General features: G+C 40.0%; 2 protein-coding genes across 5 annotated transcripts in view; one reads left to right on the forward strand and one right to left on the reverse strand.

Moving 5' to 3' along the window:
* WDR6 (WD repeat domain 6) lies at positions 1–8,641 on the forward strand. Of its 3 annotated transcripts, none has more exons than XM_072420600.1 (7): positions 1–92; positions 642–735; positions 1,984–4,444; positions 4,783–4,875; positions 5,401–5,517; positions 5,747–5,862; positions 7,597–8,641. In XM_072420600.1, the coding sequence occupies exons 2-7, from the start codon at positions 663–665 to the stop codon at positions 8,043–8,045; spliced, it is 3,309 nt and encodes a 1,102-aa protein (XP_072276701.1). In that variant the 5' UTR covers positions 1–92; positions 642–662; the 3' UTR covers positions 8,046–8,641. The 3 variants fall into 3 exon arrangements, with proteins under 3 accessions (XP_072276701.1, XP_072276700.1, XP_072276702.1); XM_072420599.1 differs by lacking the exon at positions 1–92 and adding an exon at positions 111–550; XM_072420601.1 differs by lacking the exon at positions 1–92 and adding an exon at positions 123–204.
* DALRD3 (DALR anticodon binding domain containing 3) overlaps positions 8,629–19,913 on the reverse strand; it is a 19,629-nt gene continuing 8,344 nt past the window's right edge. Inside the window, exons 10-13 of one of the 2 annotated variants that reach the window (XM_072420603.1) lie at positions 19,753–19,811; positions 19,228–19,341; positions 18,123–18,191; positions 8,629–8,992 (exon numbers count right to left, since the gene is read on the reverse strand). In XM_072420603.1, coding sequence (XP_072276704.1) covers positions 8,960–8,992; positions 18,123–18,191; positions 19,228–19,341; positions 19,753–19,811 — 275 coding nt within the window. In that variant the 3' untranslated portion in view covers positions 8,629–8,959. Of the gene's footprint in view, positions 8,993–16,263; positions 17,037–18,122; positions 18,192–19,227; positions 19,342–19,752; positions 19,812–19,913 lie in introns of those variants that run through there. The other variant, XM_072420602.1, reaches the window with a different exon arrangement.

Here is a 19,913-nt window from a genome sequence, read left to right on the forward strand (position 1 = left end):
AATAACCAATACAGAAACGAAGTTGTGATTGGAAGACAGTGTGACAGGAAGCACGTGGTTGTGCCGGGCGGAAGTGTCGCTGTAGGCCATGTGTAAGTATAGAAAGACTGGCAAATAAGGACATATAGTTACCCCATTGTAACACGCCTCAGTTTAGGCTGTTAGTGAAGCGGAGGCCTGGTGTCTGTATGCGGAACATTTACTGTGAGTTCGGCACAGAATAGGTTGTAGAGCAGTACTCGACTCTCCCAAACCTGGGTACTACAAATTTCAACAGGCTTGGTGTCATAGCAATGCAAGCTGGGATATGTTTAACTAAAATAGTATAGAGAAAGTTTGGAGCCTTTATTGCTGTCTGCATCCACACTGAGCAGATTTCCCTCAAGACAGGAAGTGCTGGGAAATCTAACAGCCAAATAAGCAAGATCTTTTTTTCATTGCTGACTTCCTGTTTGTATGACAACTCCTTCTATATTATGTCCTCGAAAATGGAAAAAAGAAACAATGACCGCATTTAGAGAATGGAGCATTTTTATTGCTTTCATCAGAGGTGCATTTATGTTTTTCAAGCTTTGCTGCATCTGGAAGATCATTTTTAGGGTGCTGGCCTTTATTCATATACATGTTTCTGTTTTTTTTAGGTTGATTTGTAAAGGGCACTAATGAAGATGGAGTCTGTCTTGCTGGTGGCTCCAATTACTGCGTTGGAGTTTGTGGGCAACTGTCTTTTTGCTGGTAAGATTTGGCTTTTTTTTCTATGATCACAGTTTTGTAGGGAGTGGGGGTGAAGGTTGTCATAATTAGACCATAGTGGACATAAAAGAATTGCTCATACCAACCAATCAAATTTCAAGTTTGGTTAGATAATTACTTTTTCTTACACTGTCCAAAACTGATTGTCCAGAGCTAAACTTTCTATGCGTACCTACTTTACCTTCTGTAGCTTCAACTTCACTCCCCTGATGCTCCAATACCCCAAAAGAATGTAAAAAAAAAAGTACTATTTACCTCCAGGACCTACTCTCCTTTCTCCCATGCTGCAGTCCTGGGTACCTACCGGGTCCTTTTTACTTTAGCACTGTGTAAACTCTGACTTTGAAGCTCACACCGGTATTTTTCAGTTAAAAGATTTAGGGAACTAATGGAAGTTAAAGAGTACCTAAACTCAGAATGTTCACTTTACATAAAAGGAGAGACAACTCTTTTATTTAAAGAGGAAGTAAACTGAAATACGCAGAAAACAAACAAAAAATCCAGTTACCTTCACTCCTGCAGCACAGTCGATCGGTCTGGAAGTCTCTTCCATCAGGTCCCGCGTCATCCCGGAATTCGTCACGTGGGGTAACGTAGTAAGAAGAACCCTGAAGAACAGGAGAAGATGGTGGCCCCGGTGCATCGGCCCGAAGACAGATACCTGGATGACGTGGGACCCGATGGAAGACACCTCCGACGGATAGACTGCTCTGCGGGATTGAAGAGGAAGTGTCATTTTTTTTGTGTTGGGCACTTTTGGGTTTACATTCTCTTTAAGTATTAGTCTACGCAGACTGTTTCCTTGGCATTTAAACTCTTCTTTTAAAATTCCATATTTGAAATTCCTATTCATTCCAATGAGCCAGTCCACACCAGAAAGTTTTTTTTATTTTTTGATGGGCAATAAAAAAACACATCTTGTAGCGTTTACAGTGTTGAAAAAAAAAATACTCCAAAAACATTTGAAAACACCTTTAAGTGCTCATAAACACTCCAAATGTCCTCATTAAAAAGAATAGGCCATTTACAAGGGTTTTTGGGCATATTTGGACTTTTAGGGCATTTTCTTTTCCTATTCTACATCTTCTCTGCCACATACCTTGGTTGGGCATTTATAAGTAATGTATAAGTTTATTCTGAGGTTAGAGTATATCTAATAAGAATAATAGGAACAATTTTGTGTTTTTGTTCTTCTATTTTTCATGCTTTCATATAATTTCTGTTTTCTAGGTGAGGGACCAAATCTTACAGTCTACAATTTAAAATCGAATGGCACTTGCACACAGCGGATTCAGAAAAATGTGCTGGGAAGTTACACTATACACGGCATAAAACCTTCTACCACATCATTACTGGCATGCCAGGATACATGCCAGGATGTGTGCCAGCTTTGTGTGTTTGGAAGCAAAGGACTGGTTGTGCTGGAATATCGCATCATCAATCAACAAGTATACCTGTCCCAAATCTGCAGCCTTCAGCAAGTTCATGATTGGATATGGGATGTCCAGTGGCTTAACGTAGGTAGAGAAGTGCAGACTTACCTGGCTTTAGCCTTGGGCCACAATTCAGTGGCTCTTTATGATTATACGTTCAAGAGGGTCTTGAAGGAAGTACACTGCGCTGAGAAATGCATCTTGTATTCTGCGCATTTTGTGGGCCAAACCTGGGGAGAGCTTTTTCTGATATCTGGGACAGTTTTTAACCAACTCGTTGTTTGGAGGATGTGTGGCCAAACAAACAGTGAAGGCAGAGTGGAGCCTCGAAGAAGAATAAGCGACCATAAAGGTGTGATATTCAGCATCTTCTATGAAAAAGTTAAAGGGCTCATAGCTTCGGCATCTGACGACCGCAGCCTCAGGGTGTGGGTAGCAGGTGATCTTTCTGACTCTGAATCAGATTATGCAAGTCTTCTTGTGTTGTATGGACACCAGTCTCGAGTGTGGTCTGTCAGATTTCTTCAAGGAAATATTGTCAGCATTGGAGAAGACTCGTCCTGTATTGTCTGGAACTATGCTGGGGATATTGTTCATAATTTCAGAGGCCACAAAGGTGGTGGCATCAGGGCATTAGCTGTACAAGAGCAACTTGGATGGGTGGCGACAGGTGGGGCAGACTCTAGTATTAGGCTCTGGCAGATCAAAGGGAAATCATCTAATGGGCTTGTAAATTTACATTTTAAATCACCTGAAACATTTGGAGTTCCAAAGGCAATTGCCATGATAGATATAAACTCTCTTCTTGTAATGACAGATGCGGGTTCCATCTACATGAATGACCTTATAACCAAACAATGGACTTTTGTCTTGGAGGATGACAACTATCAATCCTATAGTCTCTTGGATGTGTGCAAATCTTCAACAAACAGTCTGTGTGCCATTGGTAATCTGTCAGGGAGTGTTAAGATTTTCTCTGTGCCCTCTGATGGTAATTTTCCAGAACTTCAGCTTTTTAAAGGCAAAGTCCACAGCTTAACCTGGGTTCCATCACTATGCTTGGCACCAGACAGGTGTCATCTTTTCGTTTCAGGTCCCAAAGGAGTAATGGATTGGCTTGAAGTCATATGTGTGTCAGGCCAAATCAAATCCATCTCAGAAAAGTGTTATTTTAATTTGCCAGCCTGCAATAACAGGTGGCACACGAGCATAACCTTTGTGCCCACTGATAATGTGATAGTTTGTGGCGATCGTAGAGGGTCACTGATGCTGTTTTCTGCCAAGACTTCTGAAATATGCCATGGCGAAAATTTGACTAATGCATCTAATCATTGGTCACTATCTGCTGACTCCTTACCCAATTCTGTTGCTCTGTGGGAATGGTTGTTGCCTACTGTGTCCAGTACACCAATTCAAATAGAAGAACCTCTTTGTATTCAATTTGGAATTCATGGTAAATTAGGGGTAACCTCAGTGACCTACCATGATGGCTTTGTATATAGGACCGGACGTGATGGACTGTATCGTCAGCTGAAGATTGCAAATGGCGAGTTAATCCTTCTCCGCAGTCTGAAGTCTTGCAAGGGTATGGAATGGATTGAACGACTCAAATTTATGCCAGATGGCAACTTGCAGATTCTCGGCTTACATTCCACCGACTTTGTGGTCTGGAGCTCGAAAACCAATGAGAAGCTTCACTGTGTTCCATGTGGAGGAGGACACAGATCTTGGAGCTATAAGGAGGAAGGTCCAAGAGAAGTATTTGCCTACATTAAATCTGGTGATGTATTTGCATACCAGAACCAACCAGATGAAAGGCTTCAAAGTGTGTTAAAGGAGCCACTGCATGGCAAGGAATTGACTTGCATTAAGTATGCTGGAACTATAATACTCAAAGAGGAGAACATCCACATTCTGGTTACAAGCAGTGAGGATACCACAGTTAGTATTTTAGCTTTTAATGAGGTTTCTAAAGAGATATGGCATCTTTCAACCATCAGCGACCACCTGTCCAGTGTGAAAACATTGGCTTTGGCCAAAACCAAATCCGTATCTTGTGAGAATGGAGTCCTTTCCTGTGTGCTTTTCACTGCTGGTGGTAGAGCACAGATGGAGTGTTACCGACTTCTGGTTCAAGCACGGGAAGATGCAGGCCGCTTGACATGCCAGGTCATCCATTTGGCTTCACACAGGCTGGATGAACACTGGGACAGGCTGAAGAATAAGCATCGGATGGTTAAAGACAACCCTGAAACCAGGTGATTGTTGTTCACAGAATGCCTCTTTATAAAGAAATGCCTTAGTGTTAAAATATGTTTTTTCCATTACTATTCAAAATATTATTTCCCTGACACTTTCTTCAGGTATTTTAACCTGTACCAAGCATGCAGACTAGAAGTGAAGGTGGTCTTTCAGCAAAAGCCTGATAGGCTCTTGTACCTCTTCAGAGAAACTCCTAAATCAGCATGGTGCATGAATTTTTGTGATTGCAGAAATCATTTGTATCAGACTGTGAAATATGTTTGGAAAAAGAACCAATAGCAATCTGCTATTTTATATGCTTTATCAGTAACGTTCTCTTGTTGCCTTGTATCAGGTATATGTCCATCCAAGTCTTGGATGATGCAGTGCTGAACAGAGCTTCCTCTTGCATTTTCCTGGCAGCTGCCTGCAGTGATGGATCTGTAAGGTGAGTATTTATTCAGTGCAGTTAAATCTCAATGAGCCCTTGGTGCTTCGATTCAGTACCTACTGAACTCGCCTAGGTATTACTATATACTATTAGTTGCCCTGAGAAGCATCATTTTCATCCACACAACTTTTATTTGCAGCTCATGGTGATGATCATTATGGCTTATTAAAATTTATACCTCTAGGCTCTTGGGCATACTGAGAGTGTTTGCAGGTGTTCTTTTGCAATATATTCAATTGTAGGCTTATGCAAACCAGCAAGAGTCTTTTTGCTCAGATCTCTACCAATCAGTACTTTGTAGCTGTTGTAGCTTTGCAGTCCTTTTAGATGCAATGGTGTTTTAGCTCAGAGATCTGTTGCATAATACTGAGAAAGGACAGCTGTTTTTTATTTATTTATTTATTTATTTATTTTTTTTTCTTCTTTTACTCTAATAATTATTTCCCGGGATACAAAGCTTTCATTTGCTATCAGGTCTCTGTAAGTTGTAGGAAAATTACATTGGACTTTTGGTTTGTCCAGGTTCTTTAAGATTTTTGAGGATATCCGGAAGATAATACTGATGGCAGAGACCTTTTATCACAATCGATGTGTGCTGAAAATTGAGATGTTTGTGCACCGTTTCGAAGACTCTGACAGGTAGGGATCAATTAAGTTTTCTGGACTATTGTCTGATCACCTGATCTAAAAGCCATATTTGTGTTGATTTATCCACTTGCCTTTGTCCAAGTCCTGCATAGACTAAAACTATCTGCTTGCTGTATTATTCACTTACACATTAATTATGTTTTGGTGTTCATAATTGCCACAACTGACACATTTTATGTGTTTTACAGACTTAGTAATATATCTGGCTTCTCTTCTTCAGAGTCTGGCTGTGCAGCGCTGCAACTGATGGCCGCATTGCAATCTGGGATATAACCAGCACTGTAGAACGTGCTTACAAATTTGTTGACTATAAGGAAACGGATGGCCTTCCGTGGGGTGAGTTCTCTATTCTGTACATATACAGTTTATAAATTTTTCTCTCTCTCATATATATATATATATATATATATATATATATAATTTATTTATATTTATTTCAGTTACTATAAACATACTAGGCTGCAAGAAGGAATATTTGTGAGTCTTGTAATTTGTTGTAGAGCTCCTGACAAATATGCAACTTTGAGATTTTATGAAACCAAACAATCATGGCTTAAAGCAACAGTTCTGCTAAAAGCCGCCTGCATCAATAGCACATGCTTATCTCTTCAGATGTAGGAGTAAAGAAAATACATGGTATTTTCCTTCCTGTTTCCTCTCATATGATCAATTTAGCATTGTCACTTTGGAAGTAAGCAGCCTTCTGCTCTCTGTAAGCTTTGATTAGAATAGCTCACAGGTCACATATAGCTTCTTTTACACAATACTGATAGCTGAATCTAGGGGTGTACTGTTAGGGAGGGGGCAAAAAAGTGAACCTGTTTTGGGTTTAATCTGTCCCCATGATTGCCCCTCACTTCCTGTGTCAACTGATCACCAAAGCACTGCTGAGATCTGAACCTCTCCTCTTTCCACTAATATTAGTTTTCTTTTTTAGCTTTTCCCCCTTTATCTAGCAATCTAGTAATTCTGCAAATCATTCAGTTCTTGGCCTAGATTCCAACATTTACTCTTTTGTACCTGGACAGCAGAAGCAAAATTACACTACAGAACCCTGACACTCCTATTCTTTATCATGTACAGGGGCTGTGGTTCCGGAAACAATGTCATGGTCACAGCCCAGGAGATTATCAGTCCACACGATTTCTGATATGATAATAAGCTATTTTTCAGAATGTCTAAAACGGATAAAACAAAATGCTTTCAATTGTATATTAATGAGACCAAATAGTAGCAAGTTAGAAACCTTAATTATCAGGGTTTATTCAGCACAAGTCAGAGTTCAGATTATATCAGAGTTTATTCAGCACAAGTTTTCTGGGAGAGGAAGGCAGCAATTTAAGCTTGATCCTAACAGCCAATCACATCCTTGCTACCATTTTCTAACCTGTCCTGGAGCAATAGCTGCTGCAAGCTGATTGGTTCCTTATGACATTCCTTTGTTTTTAATGAGTGAGTTTTAGTCATACAGATAGTATAAATGATATGAGATTAGGGATTACTTGGGTCCTCAGTTCCTGTGAGATGATTTAAATGTTAAGTGCTGGTAAACTAAGAGCCCTAACTTGTGTTTGGAGAGGTTATCGGGCACTTCAGGTGATCCTTGCACATTAATGAGGCTCATTATGCATTCATGAGGCGCTGAGTGATTTCTTCAGGCTTTTGACAATGAAGAGAATCTGATCTGGGACACCTATGTGACATATGGCCACTGTTCATCATTACTCACTAGACTCGCACCATGACGGTCAGTGTTTGGTCATGTAAACAAGAGAAGTTCTCATGCAGAACCTAGCAAAGGTCTTGTCTAGAATCAGAACTTAACATCACTATGACCCAGTGTACCCTCAAAAATGAATGTCCAGTCTGTAAAAGCCTTTGATGTTAAGATAATAGAATTTGTATGCTTGGCTCCTTGGAATGTGTTATTAGGATAAAATAGGACAAAAATCAGAATCACTTCTGTATGTTTTCAGAAATTGTACTTGTGTCATCATATGTGGTTATTTTAGGTACAAATGTTTGTTGAATTTCTTTATTTTCAGCGTAAATCAACTTTTTTGCTTACAGATTTAAGATCACCTTTCACCACCCTGTCCATTCACCAGTGTGGCATCAACAGTATGCACATCCAAAAGACGAGGGAAGGTCACTACCTTCTGGCCAGTGGAGGGGATGACAACTCCATCCAAATTTGTAAGCTGTATCTGTATGCTAATTCTGCAGATGGACAATTCGGTGGCATCTGTCTGCTCCATTCATTCTCCATTAACCCTGCTCATGCTGCTCACGTCACCGGCCTGCGTATCCTACGGCAGGACCTCTTGGCTTCAGCTTCTGTGGACCAACGCCTGACACTGTGGTACCTCGGGGATGACGGCCAACAGCACCTCGCCACTAAAATCTCTCATGTGGCTGATGTGTCTGAGCTGGATTGCTGGCAGAGCGCAGATGGACATCACTGGTGTGTGTTGTGTGGACAAGGACTGGAGATCATAATGTACAAACTCTCAACGTGACATGAACTCTGTGATTGTATAGGAAATATATAGGAGAAAAACATTTACAGAATTGTGGAAAATAAGTCTGAATTAATTATGTTTGTAGTCAGGACTTGATAAGCTTGGCATTGGGAGTGTGTACTAACCATTGTTTATACCTTCTGTGGGCATTAATGGCTCGCAAAGCTCCTCTGCTCTTTTAGGAAAATGAGTTTTAGGCAGCTATAGGTTAGTGATCAACTAATCATTGTCCGCTACCAGTTCATAATTTTTATTTCTTTTGTATATTTGCACAAACATGGCAAAACTGTGTCTGCAAACTACAAATGCCCGTTCTGGCCTTAAGCTCTCTGATAAATTTTGCCTTTTTGTAAATTGTCTTTGCAGACCTCATTTACTGCCTCTCACCAGCAGTTCTGGAGGTGCAGTGGCACTGCCTTGAATAACGTGTTATGGTGTCTGCAGCAGCCAATGTCCAAAGTCAGGAGACCCAATTTATTTCTGTATGAAGCTAATTGGTGCAAAGCTGTAGGTTGTTTGCTGTATATTTATGTAGTGTTTTTAATTTTTCCTTTATATAAACATTAAATTCAAGTTGCACTCTTGACAACAAATTCATAGTTCTGTATTGGTTTTAGGAAAAAACATTCTAGCTGTTTGCTTCCACTGTGTCCACTTTGTCCTTTTCTACTTGAATCTCCAAATCTGAATCTTTCAAACATACTAGTCTGTATTTTTCCTATAAACTTTAACTCCAATTACTAATCATACAAAATATTACTTCCCTTAAAAAAGTAAAGATTATTTAAATGCACCCTTGTATTCTTCACTTCTTTTGAAGGTAAATTTGTAAGTATGATTCTTTATGCCTCCTGTCTGAATAGAGCAGATGGCATGGGAGATGCAATTTATCCAGTTTCGTGTGTAGAAAATTAAGCTGTTCTCTCCAGGCTGTAAAGTTTAACCTAGAAAACATAAAAGCAAGCTTTGAGTGCCACCTGCTGGTTGGTATTCTGCAAATTAAATCTGCACAAAGGGCAGTGCTGTGCCCCACTTTGCTTTTTAAATTTCTGGCAGCACTGAAATAACCCGATAGTTATTTAATAAACAGGTATTAATAGCAGGTATTCTGCTTGGTCTCTATCCTCTTGTGAAGTTTTCCCCTCAATACCTGTATTAGGAACAAGGAATATATTTTTTTTTCTTGATAGAATGTCACTGAGAAAGTTGTCACTGAAACAGGTGACCCCATTGGAGATTCCCCCTCCTGTTCTTTGGACGGCTGTATATTTTTGTATTTCCCATTGCTTTGTGGTCTGATGGCAATTGTCACATAGAAGGCAATAACTTTTCTAGACAACAGGCTGCCAGATAACTATACTGAGCTTGAAACTGGTAATAAAAAGGGATTAACCCAACAGTACAGATTACAATCACACATTTATTCTATGCCCTGATGAAGGGGGTTTGGTTCAACTTTTGCTAGACCTGAAAAAACATTTCAGGTAGATATACACATTGGTCGAACCAATCAATGGCCACCAATTTCTGCACAAGCTTTGCCCACTACAGCCACCTCCCCGTTCCCCACTCATGACCTTTCTGCCCTGGAGCTCCCGGATTTTTTGGCCTCTTTGTACATTGACATTGGAGACCCCATTCACTGGCTGGCACCTGTCAACATCTATTATAACGAATACAAATCCACATTGTGAGCACTCGTCTGAATTATTGAGTATTTGTCACCTGGCTGATCCACTCCCTAGCTGAGGGTCTTGTTAATAATTCATCCCTGAGCTCTTTAGAGGTAGATCCAAGCTGAACCCATCACATTTGGACCGTGAACTTGGATGGACTTAAGAAGCAGTGATGGCCTGTTTTCCATCTTTTGTATATTAAGGTAATTCTATAGAGGAGGCATAGAAGGATCGTATTAGTGGACAGCATGAATCAGAGCCCCAAGAAAGGGAGAGTCACACGAGAGGCAGGTGACAAGTCATACGAAGATGCATCTGGAACCAAGGTAGTGCCGACCACCCAACGGCTGTGTAGATCAAATAACTCAACAGCTTTTGCAGTAAAAGAATGGACAGATTGGACCGGTACCAGAAGGATGCACCCGGAGATGTATAAAGTAAGGTAACATGGCTGCAGCAAACCTAATGCATTTAAAGGATATCTAAGGATATATAAATCTAACCAGTCCTTAGCTGTGATGAGTTTTGCAGGCCACCTTTTTGCTGCCAACTTGAACTCTACACTACATTTACATTATATTGGTTTAACCAGATAAAGGGAGAGGCAACCCAATAAAATTGCTTGTTTTATGCATATGCAAGATTGGAGAGTTTTATTAAAATGTTTTTGCAATATTTTTGTTCCTTTGTTGTTTTGCAAATAATACATCTGCATAGAGCATGCAAGATAGCAAGAACAAAAGCTGATATCTGCTGGTTATGAATATGTAGTACATGACGGAGAACTATACTGAACTACTTTGCTTGTCTGTTATACTATTTTTCAGGATTCACTTAAGAAACATCATTCATACAATACTCTAGGACCTTGTTCACACAGGATTCAGCTTGTATAGGAGGCATACGTACTGCAAGGTTCTGCAAAGCATTTTTAAATTCAGTGGCAAAGCTACAGATCAATGGGCCCTGATGCAGAATTTGGACCTGTGCCCCCAATCTAGCTACAGATCTATGGGCCCAAGTGCCAGTTTTTGTCAAGGCCCCTACTATGACAAGCTGCTTCATGTCAGGAGCGTTACTTTACATTTTTCACCTTGCATTAAGAGCCACCCTTTAAATCTGGGCCCCTGCTTTACAACTGGAATCCCCTCACTCCTAGCTTTACCTTATATGTACCCCCTTTACAGCACAGTGTCCCTATATCAATGGTAAAAATTCTCTTTCTCTTTTTTTGGATCTGTACCCCAGGGTGGCATACAGCAGTCCTGAGAAGGGCCCCCTATAGGCCCACTGGGGTAAAGGGCCCGGCCTTGATCGAGACATCTGAATCTTCTGTTTCTATGCCATTGTCTAAAGCTTTTGGGTATCTTTGAACAGCTATGTTGAAGCTTTTAAGGATTTTAAGCTTTTAAAAATTAATTTAAAAATGCATATTTTAAACATCGGTCTTAATAGTAAAACTGATTTAAAAAAAACAGATGTGAACTGAACACATGTGAACGCAAAGTCTCCTTAGTTCGGCAAACTGGGAAATGGACCATGAACTCATCATTCCTGTGATGTGTAAAACTTCTATGAATAAAAACCTCCAGGCTATATTTGCACCTATGTTCATGCTAACAAATAATAAATGAAAACCCAAGTTTTAGGGCACATTTCCTCAATGTACTACAAATGTACTACAAAGTGCAATATATACATATTCACATATATATTGCTATTTCTTTTGAATGGCACCCCAAGGCACATATGCAAATTCTACAAATGCCTCCACACTGCAGTGCACCCTAAAATGTGTAAAATGAAATGCATTACCCACAAGAAGTGCAAATTAGATTTTATGTGCCGAGTGAATGCACGACTGGTAATAATACACAGAATAAAGTATAGGTACAAATGGGCCCGTACTGCTTTGTTGAAATGTTTGTCGATCCCTGCACAACAGATGTAACTGGAATATGCCCTGAAAAGGGGGGGGGGGAGAACCGGCTATTAGAGCTCTACTCTCATTTATTCTAAAATAATAATTTTTATGGCTTTATCCATTTTGTCTTTGCATTATAGGTAGACACCTGCACTGGGAACACCCAAGATATGATCAGCCAACCTCTGGCTAAAAAAGAAGAGTGTTTGACTTTGCCAGTAATCAGGAAAGGAGTTGCTCAGGGAGCAGGTATGGCGTTGCACTGGCAGCATCTGTGCCACCCAACCATTTCTTTGCCAGCCGCCTGTCTATGGGATATGACTGTTTGGAAATGGTGTGATCTGAGCTGGGTACAGATGTCTGCAGCAATAAAATGTCTCCAGTGACCTGTGGCAATAGATATCGCTTAGAGAGGCAAAAGGGGCACCACCCCCAAAGCGGTGCTCCAGATGCCCTAACAATGTGTAACTGCTTAAGCCTGTGCCAGGGATTCTAATCTCCCACCTGCCTTGTGTAGTGAGCTTTGGAAGTGCCAACCGATGTGAATATTAAGGGGAGGTGATGAAAAGATTCGTTGAAAGTCCCAGAACAAAAGCCTTGTTACCGCAGAACTTGGCACGGGTACACCCTTGTTACTTGCTGTTACCTCATCTTATGGTGCTGCACAGGGGTCGTTGTATTACATGTCACGGGCGTTACCTGTGTCTGCACTTTGATTACAGGTGAATGGGGTGAGAATACCCAGGGCCAGCTACAACAAAGAGAAGTCAGTACACACAACTGATGCTGTTTTAATCTGCTCATATCAAATCAGAGCCCCCAACAAATCCATTTAACAAACACCGTCTGCCAAGGCTCAGCGTCACATAAGGTATTCAGACTAAATATATGCATCTAACTGAGGTTCTCAGCCTAAAGAATACCTGTCATGGCAGAAATATAAACACTGCCATTGCTGACCCACTTCATTAATTCTGGTTATCATGCAGACCCCAGTACTTCCTCACCAAATGACCAGGGCAAAAAGTCCACTGGTTTGGAATGTCTGGACAAACTCAGATTTCTTTGCATGTATACATGTCCTGGGCTATGAACATTAATGCAACGAGAGGATGAGCATGGCTGACAATCAGCAAGAAATTGTGGAACATCTATGTTTCTGGCATTATTAATAATATTAAACAGTGTTTATATAGTGCAAAAATATTACGCAGTGCTGTACATTAAATAGGGGTTGCAAACGACAGATACAGACAATAACACAGGAGGACAAAAGGACCCTGCCCAAAAGAGCTTACAATCTAAAAGGTGGGGGAAATATCGCACAATAGGATATGCAATAGTGATAAGTTGTAAGGGTTTAAGAGACAGAAGAAGACAGGTAGGCAAGTTTGAAAATATGGGTTTTAAGGGTTTTTTTTAAAGGAGCAACCTGTAAAGGACAAGAAAGACCATTCCAGAAAGTCGGGGCAGCTCTAGAAAAGTCTTCGAGTCGTGTGTGTGATGAGGTTATGAGTGAGGAAGTCATTAGTAGGTCAATAGAGGAGCGAAGAGAGCAGCTGGAGGAGTATTTTTCTACCAGGTCAGAAAGGTAAGTGGGACAAGAACTGTGGAGATTTGAAGGCAAAGCACAGGCGCTTGGAAAATGGAAGCCAATGAAGAGAACTGCAGCAAAGGAGGAGAGGAACAAAGGATGGATGAGTCTGGCCGCAGAGAAAAGAGTCGGCTTAGTGGAATACCAGAGAGAAGGATGTTACAGTAGTCCAGATGAGAGATGATAAGAGGTGTTTGGTGGTCTCTGTGGAGAGGTGGGGTAGGATTTTGGAGATGTTGCATAGGTAAAAGTGACAGGATCTGGAAATCTTCTGAATATAGGGGGTGAAGGAGAGGGTTGAATCAAAGGCGACACCAAGACAATGTGCCTGAGAGGAGGGGTAATTAACAGTGTTATTACCAGTTAGAAATATGTCAGGGGGAGATTTAAAATTTGATAATGGGGGGGATGATGAGTTCTGTTTTATTCAGGTATATTTAGTTTAAAGCAGAACTATGGTGATTTTGTTTTCATTATGTCCAGGCTTGCTTGTAGAATGAGTTGTAATTGTACCATCCTTGGAATCCGAGTGGAAAACAGACATTTTTTTAAAGTTTTGTATAGACCTGCTGGCAGGTTTTTGTTGTTGTACAAGGTGATGGGTAAATCTTACTAACGGGGACACAGACAGCAATAGATTTTGGAGTACGAAGGAGATGAGCGTGCCACATTCAAGGTTTAAATTTTGGAATTGTTACATAACGTCCAGGCTGAGGAAGCCAACGCATTTCAGAGAATTGTGCAGTACCCCCTGCTTCTTCTGGTTGTGGAATTCCCCAACAAGTTACTGAAGCCTGCTTCATGGAGAAGAGTAATCTGTTTCTGAACTTTTCAAAGTTCATGCAATCTGTCAGGTATTCATTTCAAAAAAATTAATAAAGGGGGTGCTATCCAAATCCCAAAATACAATGGTACCGTTGTGGGTTAAAATAATTTAGATTTTATTCAAGGGGCCCACCGAGGCTCCTTTGTGTCAGACAGCTGCCTAACCAGATCTACTGTGCTCTACAATATACAGTTCCATGTGAAAAGGGTCCAAAGGATCATAAAAGAATAAAAACTTTTTAAAATCTGAGCCCAGTCCATGGATGGTATTTTTTTTGTAATTTTTCACCCCTGGAACCCCTATTGGAAAGTAGCAAATATGCAACTAGGAATTAGAATACACACAGGGAGTAGTGGGGCGCACTCATCATTTGAAAGAACACAGGAACTACATGTTTCATTAGACTTTGCAACAATGATGCCACTACTATAGTCGTAAAAAGTAAAGAGGGGGAGTGCCCATAACAGCCAGGCTGACGAAAGACAAGGCTGCATACCGGGTGTCATACAACCAGACGTGGCTCATTTAAGGTATATAGGCTTACTGAAGGGCAGGAGAGGAGCTTACCGGACCACAAATCCATCACTACTGCAGGTAACTAAATACATTAAAACTGAAGTTCTGCTTTAAGTTTATAACTATAGCACAAATATGAATCTGCAGAATTCTCATTTGTAGCTGCTTTAATTATGTGCCTAGAAACTTGCAGATTACTATGTGTTCCTTACAATGCAGTAAGTGTTCTTAAATTATTTTCCAGCGGCAAAAAGCAGAACTATCAACAAGACCACAGAAGTCTCTCATTTGTTAAAGACATCTAAGAAGAAAGGAAAGGTCAAACCTAACCCTACTGTCCCCAATGATATGACACCTTGGGTGAAAGCCTCACCCTCGGAGAGCTCCCTGACTGCTTTATTGCAAACTGTCCCATCTCCACAATGATATTTTGAGGAAACCCAGAAGAATGCTTTGAACAAGGTCAGCTGGAGCCTGCAAGCTTCTGAGCAGCCAACTCTGAAAGACAAAACTCACAGTAGACAAAAGCAGAAGGCAAGGACTGGTGTCACCAAGAGACGGACCATGAACAAGTTGCAAAACATCAAGCTACCTCCAGTCCCGGCGGTGACGGAGTTAAGCTTCAGCCGAAATTTTAGTTTCTCTTTCTTTGAGCTGCCTAAACATCAGAGCCCCCAACATTGGCTCCAGCGTCAGAAATCTGTGTATGTATTAATGAGGCAGCTGCATTAAAATGATACTAAACTAAATTTGGAGATCATGGATAATTTAGGGTGTAAATTAAAGGATAGGTTTTCCTGGGCTTACAGGGGATATTCTGGAAAGCTGGGGTTCCATATGGCAAGTGTCAAAGTTATATTTAGCATACTTGCTAGTATGCAATCAAGAGTGATACAGATACATTCATACCATGAGAAACCACCACATCTACCCATTGTATAAACAATCTCCACACATCCCCTAAAGAAGCCTACCAGCGAAACGCGTTGGATTTGAGAAGTTATTTATTCTTTTCTGTGTAATATCCACTTAGACAGTTGTTGTCTAGTTAAACAGGCATACTTCCTTGTCGGTTTACTTGGGGTAGCCAGATCTCTTTATGTGTTCAATGCACAATGAATGTATCTGTATCATTCTTTATTGCACACTAGCAAGTATACAAAATATAATTTTGACACTTGCCATATGAAACCCCAGATTTCCTCGTTCTCTATTTTTATGCTACAATTGGGGCCGGCGACCAAAATAGAGGTCACACTTTTTACTTGTTGTTGTCCCGTCTTAAAGTGGGTCCCTGAGTAACTTTACAAGTCTCTACGAATGCTTTTCCACCAATATACAGCAGCATTGTCATTCTTCAAAACAATTTCCACCTTTTAATATTACAAAAGTCAACCTTGAGCTCCAGTGGGGAACTTCACTTGAAATGCCATTCGGCTGTCTGAAGGCTGTGCAAAGCAGATGTACAAATACTTAACAGAAAGAACAGCACAGCACAGCTTGTTCATTTCTGTTACCTTCAAACAGCCCAGTGGCATCTGCAAATCATTTTAGACATTTTTAAGCAAATAAAAACAATAAACATAATACATACCATGTATATAACCTGATAATAATATTCTTCTGCCGTGCAATTTTTCAATTGCTCAAACTAAATATCACACACAATGAACAACATAAAAAAGTATAGACATTATTTATTTTGTTTAAAGTACAAAATATCACTTTTTTAAATAAGAATACCTGAATAAATGAATGCTTTTTTTAGCTGGATATAAGGTCTGTTTATGACTGATGAACAATAGCAGCCATCCCAAAACTGTGCCAGCCAACAAGAACACACAGCTTGAAGAATAATGGGGAGCAAACAGTATTATAAACCTTACCAATGCTGCACGATTTTCATAATTAGACAAGCTGAGCACAGATTTGGGTCAGTTTAAAATGAACCTGTGCTGCCGTTACTAACCTTTCTGGAAATACATCTTACCCATCTATCGCTGCCATTAATATTTTTCAAACCACAAACCTGAAACAAGCATGGCATGACTTGAAACATATTTAGGGCCCTTGGTACAACAGTCAGGAATGAGACATTTTCAAAAAGAATCCTCAGAGAAGATTTCTTATAAACAGACTCTAGTCATCCACAATACACACTCCCTTCTTCCAGTTTCTTCTTTGGTCTAACTCATCTTTCCATCCTGGTATTTTTATTGTGAAAAATCCCCTAAACAGCCACTACAAGAATTGTTCAGCAACCCAGGTAGCTGTTCATTTTACACAGCAGCTCAGATGTCCCTCTGACCCCCTGATCAGTGATGGATGAAACTCATAACTGGGCTGGAGGCTGTATATGTAATGTAGATAATGCGGAATGCAGCAAACTTCTTACAGCACTCATCAGCTGTAGGCGAGCAAACATCAAACCAAAAAGGTGAGGTAATGGCTCCTAAAGGCGCAAAGAGTGGCCAAAGACAAAATGTCAGTTTAGCATATATTCACTGTAGAATTTAATTCATATTTAAACCCAAAAACACATTTTATACGCTGCAGGTTTGAAAACCTTAAACCTGGTTGCTTTCATTTTCACCTAGGTATTCTACAATAATGGACTTTTTGTCGTAGGGTGACTATGCTCACTCCATTGTATCAATAGTGGAAGCCATGGTTGTAGGCCAAGGACTTTATCACACAGGGAGTTATTACTTTTTAGATCACAGAAAACAGCTAGGAAAGATGGCAAGATTGTTTGATGTATTATTTACTGCACAGAAAACTTTCTGTGCACTGAATAATACATCAACCAATCTTAACAGGTGGGGGTGAAGGGTATGTTTTGCACTTGTAGAAAATCTACTTAGCCTCAAAACAAAAGAAAACTAGCCAGCACAAGTCAGGACTAAGCTGCAGTATATGACATTTTTCAGTCTTGGGTTTGGATATCCTTTAACCTCCTGGGCAGTTCATCTCTGTCCAGATTTATATGTCTAAAAGAGGTACATTATTTTTCATGAAAATTTATTTTACAGTATAATAAAATAGTATGAGTATATTAAAGTTTGAAACACAAAACCATGTCAAAATAATAAACATTTTTTTGTATTATTTTCTTTTAATATATTTTTTTATATATATTTTTTTAATTTTTAAAAAATATTATACTTATACTATACTGTAAAATAAATTTTCATGAAAGACAATGTACTGCTTTTAGACATAAATCCACTGTATTGCATTTAATACAGGTATTTTGTATTGTCAATACAGTTACTTTGTATTGAATGCAATGCAAATAGATTTAAAATTCCCTCTGCGTCCCCGACGCAACGGCTGCACGTACTGATGTCACCAGTAACTCCCGATGACTCATCAGATGCAGAGGACGGCAGCGGGAGGATGCAAGAGGACAGGGATAGCGAAGAAGGATGCCGGCAGACCAGGTAAGGCTCTATTTACTATTGTTTTAGCTACCTCGAGTGTGACCCGTGGTTACCACTGGGGAGGTTAGGAGATACACCTAATGAGCACAACTTACCCCCAGGATATGTACTCTGTTATAATAGCAGCTGAAGTCCATACTAAGATTGACCAAAAATTTGCATATCTAGAATGAAACAAATATTTGAGTTAGAGAAGAAGTTTAATCCAATATAAACAAATGACAAAATCTCTTACAAAATTAAAAACATATTCATTCCATTTCCAGTCTTTTTAAATCTGCAGTTTTTGTTAAAGAATGATGCTGCTGTAGGAGCCCTTATGCAGGCATTTCCTGTAATAGGGTGTCCCCAAGTTGTACTCTTGTGTTATCACACTGTCAGACTTGCCCCAAGTCGAAATGCTGTTATGCTGAACCTCTGGCTTCAGTATTTTATAAATTGCTGACTTAGGTTAAATATTCCCAAAGTTACTTGATCCTAGTCATGGAAATAGTAATGCCAGGAGATCAGCATTTTCAAAAAGTCAGTACTCACAGTCCATTAATTTCCCTCAATGCAGAACAAAGTTAAAGTGAATTTAACCCAAGAAGACAAATCAAAAATATGAAGCAGCTTACCAGTCCTTAGATGTTTTCTGCCAGTAGCACAGTTTGTACCCAAGGGTGACAACACTCACTTACTGTACTTTATATATGAGGGGGAGTGTTGTCACTCAAAGGCCAATACTACTAAATGCCTCCCTATCTCCTCCCTATCTCCTCCATAACATAGCTAGAGGTGTTCTGCAGACCACAGACTATGCAGGAAACAATGGTTCTGATAATAATGCAATACAGGAAGGTAAAACACTTTCAATGGTATAATTAACAGTACATAAGTGAGAAATAAGAGAAATTAATTTTCAGGTTTATATACTGTTTAGAAAAGAATAACAGCTCTTGAAACACCACTAAATGGGTTTTATTTTCCTGCCAATCACCTTTAAACTGTGTTTTTTTTCAGAATGTTTCATTGATTACCTTCCTTTGTTAGCCATAGCCTAAGATTAATATGAAGAACATACAAATCTATCATGTCAGAAGTATGTCTGTGCTGAGAGTTCAGCTGGGAATGGAACCTTGGGCTACAGATGTTAGTATCAAAATACAGTATCCTCCCTCTCGTCTGCACACAATAGTTCCTTCCCCTGAGACACCTTACCGCTTCGGTGCTGACTGTGACCCGAATGCCTGGGGACGTCAGTGAGATCTGTGCCGCCTCGCTTAGGACCTCTGGGAACATCATGATGTAATTAAATAGCAGGAGCCATTCTCCCTGTATAGTAAAAACAGGAGATGTGAGCAACACATGTTTTCTTCCTAATAAAGGATCATCCAAACCAGAAAGTTGGAGCAATTTCTTTAGACTGATTCTGCTGTTCCTAAGCATGGCCACTAGATGGTGCTACAAGCAGAGATTTTCAAAACTGCATCATAGCAGAATTTTAAAAGTTTGTCTCAATCGTGAAAAGCAGAACCGCAGCAAATGGCAGAGCACTGCAGTGTATTACTGTAGTACTTTGAGATGCATTGCTACAAATAGTGCAGCTCGAATATTTGGACCACTGAGGTGCACGTCAATTGAATGCACAACATTCAGGCTTATCCATACAAATGTGCCACAGTGCTGCATACCTGTGATTTAGTCCTTCAAGCCCTTTCAGAAATGAAGTCTCCAAATCCTTACCTCCTCTCTCAGGCTGGAATAGTTGAAATCAGCAGCCGATGGAAATTCTGGATACAAGCCTAAAAAAGGAAAGAGACCATAATGTAGCGACAACTCCCACATTACCCCAATTGCCTTACACAGCAAAACAACCATTCCTAAATTACCCCCCGCCCCTTATA

This window comes from Pyxicephalus adspersus, chromosome 8, assembly GCF_032062135.1.
Source record: "Pyxicephalus adspersus chromosome 8, UCB_Pads_2.0, whole genome shotgun sequence".
NCBI classification, from domain to species: Eukaryota; Metazoa; Chordata; class Amphibia; order Anura; family Pyxicephalidae; genus Pyxicephalus; species Pyxicephalus adspersus.